The sequence below is a fragment of the Mesoplodon mirus genome (genome assembly GCF_964341445.2).
Source record: "Mesoplodon mirus genome assembly, contig: HAP1_SCAFFOLD_1129, whole genome shotgun sequence".
NCBI classification, from domain to species: domain Eukaryota; kingdom Metazoa; phylum Chordata; class Mammalia; order Artiodactyla; family Ziphiidae; genus Mesoplodon; species Mesoplodon mirus.
In genome coordinates, this window is record NW_028294940.1 from 106,751 (window position 1) to 115,253 (window position 8,503).

The following is an 8,503-nucleotide window of genomic DNA, read 5'->3' on the forward strand; positions in this document are numbered from 1 at the left end:
GCATGATTAAAATGTGTTTCCTTTTCTCCTGTTAATCTGTCTTGTGTCAATTTTATTATTAGTCCAGCCACAAGACCTCAAGAGGGTAAAGGGGGAAATTTCCTCTTCTCCAACAGTGGCTCAGACAATGTAAATATTCACCTTCAATACAATTTATAAAGTAATATGATCATTTCTCTAAATAATCCAAACAATTGGCTGTTGTGATGCCAAAAAGAAAACATAAAATTATTTTGAGTCAAAATATGGAAAAATAATATGTGTTATGTTAAGGAGTTGCTGTGACAACTGTTAAGTACATAGCCTCATCTTCTAGCCATCTTTGGTACATAAATTCTTACTTTGATGAACATAAGGTGCTGAAACAACCTCTCTAATAATATTTTTAAAAGTCCACAGGTAAAAGAAAACATAAGTGTTTAGCAAAAGGCAAAGGTCAACCAAAAGTTATTGTAATATCCAAGTTATAATTGATATGTAAATCATACTTAATTCCTATAGCGACATGAACCTTTTTAAAACCCTGAACACTCATTCATTTCCCCCTAATTTACTGACAATGCTTAGGGAAAAAAACGTATGTAGGAGATGTTGTGACCAGAACTTTTCCATTTCACGTTATTATCAGTTGGCTCGCCTATAATTATGAAATACGATACTGCCTGGCAGAGCACACCAATCCGGAGTCTAATCCTGCCTCTTTTCTTATTGGGACAGCAACTCCCTGGGAAATACATTCTTTGCTGGGGAAAAGTGACTGGCTTAATGCTCATTTATTCTTTTCTTAAATACTTTTTTCCAGCAAATTTGATGTAACATAAAATATGCTAAACCCTGAGAGTACCTGGAAAAGTAGGCAGTTGTTGGCTTTAAGGATACATTGTATATGTAAAGTTCTCTCAAAGTGGACTTGAAAGACGGTGACTCTTACTTCTCTTCCACAGATGCCATTTCAATTGTGAAATCTTCATTCCTAATATTAGACATCATCCTTTAATATTTATATTTAAAGTACATTGTTAAAACCACTAATGTAGTTTTCACTGTCACTAGAAAGTTGCTTATACAGTAAGTCTCCTATATATGAATGAGTTCCATTCTAAGAGCACGTTCATAAATCCAGTTTGTTTGTAAATCCCACAAAGTTAGCCTGGGTACCCAACTAACACAATCGGATATATAGTGCTGTACTGTAATAGGTTTATAATACTTTTCACACAAATTATAAATTAAAAAAAAAACAAACAAAAAAAGAAAACATTTTTAATCTTACAGTATAGTACCTTGAAAATTATCATAGTAACATAGTACCCTCTTGAAAAAAAGATCCAGCGATGTCTGGGTAGTAGCTCTTTTTTTCTCATCATAGATGACACGGTAGCACTGGATTGCATTCTGAAAGGCTGCTGCAACCTTTGTGTACCATTCTACCTTTGGGTCCTGTGCCTCAGAAACTAACAGTGCCTCCTCAAATAAAGAAAGTCCCCTTGTTATTTCCTGCGTCGTGAATCTCTTCAGTTCTTCAGTTACTTCTTCTTCCTCTTGTCACTCTTCATCCTTTCTCTGGACACGTTCGCATCTTTGAAAGTTTGCAACTTTAAGGTTCGTATGTAGGGACTTACTGTAATAGTCTCTGAGACAGTTAAACCTGAAGATAGCTTCTAATCTTAACTCACACTTGATCTACTTTATGGACACTCTCATATATTAATATAATTATAGAATAATAAGATAAGTATTTGAAAACTACTATCATATTTTAAAAAGTGTAAAAAAATCTAATATAGAAACTGCTAATCTAATTTCAATATATTATTTTTAAAGTTGGTGGAGAAATATAGTTATATAGTTATACAAATATTTTAAACTGAAAAATAAACTCCACACTTTTTCATCGGCTGAGAAATTTTAAATTCTTTTCCATAAGGATAAAGAAATTATTATTAGCCAAAACCAATAAATACAAACTCTTCTATCTAGTACTTTTGTAGCACATGAAAAGTAATTTTAAATTCTTTTGCCTCAATAGTTATTCAAAATAACTTACACATAGCTTCTTTTAGGCAATAATTTTAACTTCCAAAACCAATTGCTTTTTCTGCCAGTTACTGTGATTGGTAGCAGTCTCATCTAATTTTAATGAATTGAGTGTTATGTAGCTACTGCATATGCCATATATTAAAATCAATAGAACATTTTAAAATTCAGAAAAAATAATTTTATTCTGTAAAACACTGCTATTTTGGGAAGAAAACCTCACACTTTTGTTTGCTTGTTTATTATTATTGTTCCAGATCAAAAATCAAGTTTTTTAAATTTAATTTTTTATTTTATATTGGAGTATAGTTGTGTTAGTTTCAGATGTACAGCAAGTGATTCAGTTATACATACACACATGTACATTATTTTTCAGATTCTTTTCCCATAGAGGTTATTAGAGAATATTGAGTAGAGCTCCTGTGCTATAGAGTAGGCCCTTGTTCATTACCTATTTTATATATAGTAGTGTGTATATGTTAATCCCAAACTCCTAATTTATCCCTCCCACTATGTTTCCCCTTTGGTAACCATAAATTTGTTTTCAAAGCCTGTGAGTCTGTTTCTGTTTTGCAGATAAGTTCATTTGTATCATTTTTTTAGGTTCTACATATAAGTTATAACATATTTTTCTTTGCCTGACTTACTTAACTTAGTATGATAATCTCTAGGTCCATCCATGTTGCTGCAAATGGCATTATTTTACTCTTTTTTATGGCGGAGTAATATTCCATTGCATATATGTACCACATATCTGTCAGTGAACAATTAGGTTGCTTCATTCATCTGTCAGTGAACACTTAGGTTGCTTTGATGTCTTGGCTACTGTAAATAGTACTGCAGTGAACACTGGGGTGCATGTATCTTTTCGAATTAGGGTTTTCTCTGAATATATGCCCAGGAGTGGGATTGCTAGATCATATGGTAGTTCAGTTTTTAGTTTTTAAAGGAACCTCGATACTGTTCTCCATAGTAGTTTTACCAATTTACATTCCCACCAACAATGTAGGAGGGCTTCCTTTTCTCCACACCCTCTCCAGCATTTATTGTTTGTAGACATTTTGATGATAGCCATCCTGACCCATGTACAGTGATACCTACCTCATTGTAGTTTTGATTTGCATTTCTCTAATAATTAGCAATGTTGAGCATATTTTCATGTGCTTTTTGGCCATCTGTATGAATTCTTTGGAGAAATGCCTATTTAGGTCTTCTGTGTATTTTTTGATTGTTTTTTTTTTTTTTGATATAGAGCTGCATGAGCTGTTTGTATATTTTGGAGACTAATCCCTTGTTTGTCCCTTTGCAAATATTTTCTCCCATTCTGTTGGTTGTCTTTTCATTTTGCTTCTGGTTTCCTTTGCTGTGCAAAAGCTTTTAAGTTTAATTAGGTCTCATTTGTTTATTTTTGTTTTTATTTCCATTACTCTAGGAGAAGAATCCAAAAAGATACTGCTGCAATTTATGCGAAAGAGTGTTCTGCCTGTGTTTGCTTCTAGGCATTTTATAATTTCAGGCCTTACATTTAAGTCTTTAATCCATTTTGCATTTATTTTTGTGCATGGTGTTAGAGAATATTATAATTTCATTCTTTTTCATGTAGCTGTCCAATTTTCCCAGCACCACTTATTGAAGACTGTCTTTTCTCCATTTTATATTCTTGCCACCTTTGTCATAGATTAATTAACCATAGGTGTGTGGGTATATTTCTGGGCTTTCTCTCCTGTTCCATTGATCTATATTTCTGTTTCTTTGCCACTACCATACTGTTTTGATTACTGTAGCTTTGTAATATAGCCTGAAATCAGGGAGTCTGATTCCTCCAGCTCCATTTTTCTTTCTCAGGATTGATTTGGTTATTGAGGATCTTTTGTGTTTCATACAAATACTAAAGTTTTTTGTTCTAGTTCTGTGAAAGATCCCATTGGTAATTTGATTTTGTTTGCATTCAATTTGTAGATTGCCTTGGGAAGTATAGTCATTTTGACAATATTGACTCTTTCAATACAAGAACATGGTATATCTTTCCATCTGTTTGTGTCATCTTTGATTTCTTTCATCAGCATCTTACAGTCTTTAGAGCACAGGTCTTTTGTCCCCCTAGCCAGGTTTATTCCTAGGTATTTTATTCTTTTTGATGCTATGACAAATGGGATTGTTTCCTCAATTTTTCTTTCTGATATTTCATTTTTAGTGTATAGGAATGCCAGAGATTTCTGTGCATTAATTTTTTATCCTGAAACTTTATCAAATTCATTAATGAGCTCTAGTAGTTTCCTGATGGCATCTTTAGGATTTTCTATGTATAGTGTCATGTGCAAACAGTGACAATTTTACTTCTTCTTTTCCAGTTTGTATTCCTTTTTTTTTTCCTCTGATTACTGTGACTAGGACTTCCAAAACTATGTTGAATAAAAGTGGCAAGAGTGGACATCCTTGTCTTGTTCCTGATCTTAGATGAAATGCTTTCAGCTTTTCACCCTCAAGTATGATGTTATCTGTGTGTTTGTCATATTTGGCCTTTATTATATTGAGGTAGTGCCCATCTATGCCCCCTTTCTGGAGAATTTTTATCATAAATGGTGTTGAAATTCATCAAAAGCTTTCTCTGTATCTATTGAGATATTATATAATTTTTATTTTTCAGTTTGTTAATGTAGTGGTTCACACTGATTGATTTGCAGATACTGAAGAATCCTTGCATCTGTGGGATAAATCCCACTTGATCATGGTGTATGATCCTTTTAATGTATTGTTGGATTTGGTTTGCTAGTATTTTGTTGATGATTTTTGCATCTATGTTCATCAATGATATTGGCCTGTAATTTTTTTGGTGGTATCTTTCTCTGGTTTTGGTAGCAGGGTGATGGTGACCTCACAGAATGAATTGAGAGTGTTCCTTCGTCTGCAATTTTTTGGAATGGTTTCAGAAGGATAGGTGTTAACTCCTCTCTAAATGTTTGATAGAATTTGCCTGTAAAGACAGCTGATCCTGGACTTTTGTTTGTTGGACTTTTTAAAATCACAGTTTCAATGTCAGTACTTGTGATTGGTCTGTTCATCTTTTCTATTTGTTCCTCATTCAGTCTTGGATCAAGGTTCTTTTTGTATTGGTTTGGCCAAAAACTTCATTCGGGTTTTGGTAAGCTGTTCTGGGAGAAGCTGAATGAACTTTTTGGCCAACCCAATATTTGTTTTATGTAAAACTCTATTCCCTGGTGATAAGTTAATAATCACACAAATTTAAGTAACTCTTCCCACTTATATGTGTATCAGTATGACTGATTTTTTAACTGGCAGAAGTTTCCTTTTAACCCAGACTGGTTTATATTGAAATGCAATTTTTGATGTCTGCTAACTACTGCAGGAGTCAAGATTATCTGAAAAACATGGACTCATTTCAGACAGCTCACAAACTTGATGAGAACAGTAAAAGCTTTACTTTTGCTTCTCTGCACAGATTATCATTCAGAGTTCTGTTCCTTTGTGTATTACTGCATATTAAATATTAAACATAAATGCAATGGCATAATAAATACTTGACATAGTCAAAGCACTGTCACAATAATCAGATCAGAAAGTATATTGAGGGAAGAAAGGAGGATATGAATTTGTTGCCTCATTTTGTCATTTCGTGGGGTGCTCAGAATGAACCCTATGTACTGAGTCGTTAGATGTTGTTTTTGTGACATCGCTGTAATTTTAGTTCAGGCCTGCATTTTCTCTTGTCTAAAATCATTTCCTAGTTGAGTTTCCTTTATCTTCCATGGTTACTCTGGCTCCAGATTTTCTCCTTCATTGCATCCTAGTTACATTGCCTCTAAACTCTTCTGCTCCCCATAGAAGATCTTCTCAATATTTCTGCAAATCCCCTGCTGAGCCTTTTCTATTGTTACTTTGGCCACTAAGCCAACATTCCAAACACTGGTAACTCTTTCCACTTTTCCCAAAAGGCCATGACTATTCATGTCTTGATATTGTGGCAGGTATTCTTCCTCTGCGTGAGTAAACTCCTCCAAATTTAGAAAGACATGAAAGTGGTTCGGACATTTTTATTAAAATGGTAATACCTACCTACCTAATTTTCATAGGCTGGGATTCAAAATATTGGCTATATGTCTTATTCCCTTAGAAATACTGTTCTTTACCAAAATACCTGAATGGGTATTTTAACTCAGGGAAAAACAACATAAAATTTCACTTCAGATACATGAACCATACACAAAACAATTAAATAAATATAATGTACTTAACATTTAATTTAATCTGATGACCCATTCATATCCACCACATAGCTAGACCATCAAAAAAAAAAACCTGTTAACATACACATCTAAAATTAACGTCATTTTGAGGCTCCTTTAATTTCTTTTCACTAACGAGTGTTTGGGACTCTTAACCAGATTTTGCTAAGGGATATGTCTCTTTCTTCAACATGCACCTCACTTCATTTTGTACCCTACAGTGCACCTTGGACCAGACTAGTTACTTTCCTCTTTTAGGGCAGGTATATTTTTACACGAAGAGAATTATGAAGATGTCTGTGTAATGCATTAGGGTTCAGATATGTAAGTGAAGAACACTTAACAACTGTATTTCTTTAGTGTATGGATATTTGCTCAGACACGTACCCATGCAAGTAGCTCACTCCAATCCCAAGAGCTGTTTGCCTGTGTTCTTTACTACTGGGTTTCAAAATTAAATTTCTCCCCACATGGTTCCTCCATCTCAGCAGAGGAAGTTCACATTTAAGAAAGGATCAGCACCAACTACTGCTTATCTGACTTTTCAGTCATCTTTTTTTGCCTCATGTATGTAATACATGTGGAATGTTCTTTTCCCATTCTTTGTCATTCCTATGAACACTCTACAACCTTCAGTGCCCCTCAGATATCACATGTGTGATGACTCCATCCTGGTCCTCTAGCACATGTGTTATGTGTCTGGTGTTTACCTCCTCCTGCATCATGGATCATTTGTGAGTCAGTCCACTTACTTCTAAACAATCAGCAGCATTGTACTAGTAGTCATGGAGATTCCTGTAATGAATGACCACAAGCTTGATGATGTAAAACAAAAGAAATGTACTCTCTCACAGTGCTGGGCACAGGATGTCCAAATTCAGTGTCATCGTCTGGAAATCCAGGTTTCAGCAGGGTGGTGTTCCTTTGGGAGGCCCCAGGGGAGAATCCGCTTCCTCTTCCAGCTTCAGGTGGCTGCCAGCTTTCCTTAACTTGCATCCACTTCACTCCCACACCTGCTTCCAGGGACATACCATCTTCTGTGTGCCTTCTCCTCTTCTATGTTCACCCACCCCATGCTTCTTTTTTTTTTTTTTTGCGGTACGCGGGCCCCCCACTGTTGTGGCCTCTCCCACTGCGGAGCACAGGCTCCGGACGCGCAGGCTCAGTGGCCATGCCTCACGGGCCCAGCCGCTCCACGGCATGTGGGATCCTCCCGGACCGGAGCATGAACCTGTGTCCCCTGCATCGGCAGGCAGACTCTCAACCACTGCGCCACCAGGGAAGCCCCGCCCCTGCTTCTTTCTTATAAGAACATGTGTGACTGCATTTAAGGCCTACACTAAGGCAATGCATCACCGGGCATCATGTCCCATCTCAAAATCCTTAGAAATCATCACATATTTTTCGTCATATAAGGTGATATTCACAGGTTGTGGAAATTAGGTCCTGATTTCCTGGGGACATTCTTTAGCTTCCCGCAAACATGGGCCCCATTTGGATCTTTCTCACTTTGGTAAGTGCCATACTAATAGTTCTATTATGTGGTTGGCTCACAACTTACCTATCTTTAAATTGAATTGACGAGGGCTGTCTTTCCATGCGAAACAACTTGGTCAGCATCGCTTTGTGCTTAAAATTAAATACTTCAAAGCAAGTAGCAGAAGAGTTTAGGGAGAAAATAAAGCATTACTAAGATAGTGATGTCATATACCCTATGTCTGTTAAATTATTTTCCACTATGCTCTTATGAAATAAATATTGTTATCTCCATGTAGTATGGGAGTAAAGATGCTTAGAAGGGTTAAGAGATTTTCCTAATATCTCTAAGGTCAGGTTCAGGCTTAAATCCACATTTTTCTAAGTCAGTGAAGTCATAGTGCCTTAAAAATAAATACTAAGGATAAAAGAAAATACTCCACAGGATGACTTACACAATAGCATAAATTTCAACATGAAGTTTTCCTTGATCATTAAAATATCAGACCTGGTTTAAGATGAAAAAGCTAGCAGTTTCCTTTTCTTCCATTTGTTAATGATAAATGTGAACTGTAAACAGTGCCAATCTAGCAATAAATGGTATAAGCTTTCCGGTTTGTTTTGCTGATGCTTTATATAAATGAGCACTTAGGAGAAGAGTTTTGTTTATTCCTTTATTTATTACAGCTTACATGTTGTGAAACATTGTGAGCTATGCAATCCTAATGCCAAGAAAAAATGAATAA

At 35.5% G+C, this 8,503-nt stretch overlaps 1 protein-coding gene across 1 annotated transcript in view; it reads right to left on the bottom strand.

Moving 5' to 3' along the window:
• LOC309797859 (uncharacterized protein) overlaps positions 1-7,310 on the bottom strand; it is a gene marked incomplete at its 5' end in the record, with an annotated part of 105,796 nt that extends 98,486 nt beyond the window's left edge. Inside the window, one exon of the mRNA XM_082646252.1 lies at positions 7,134-7,310. Coding sequence (XP_082502378.1) covers positions 7,134-7,310 — 177 coding nt within the window. The remainder of the gene's footprint in view (positions 1-7,133) is intronic.
• Positions 7,311-8,503: the final 1,193 nt, after the last annotated feature.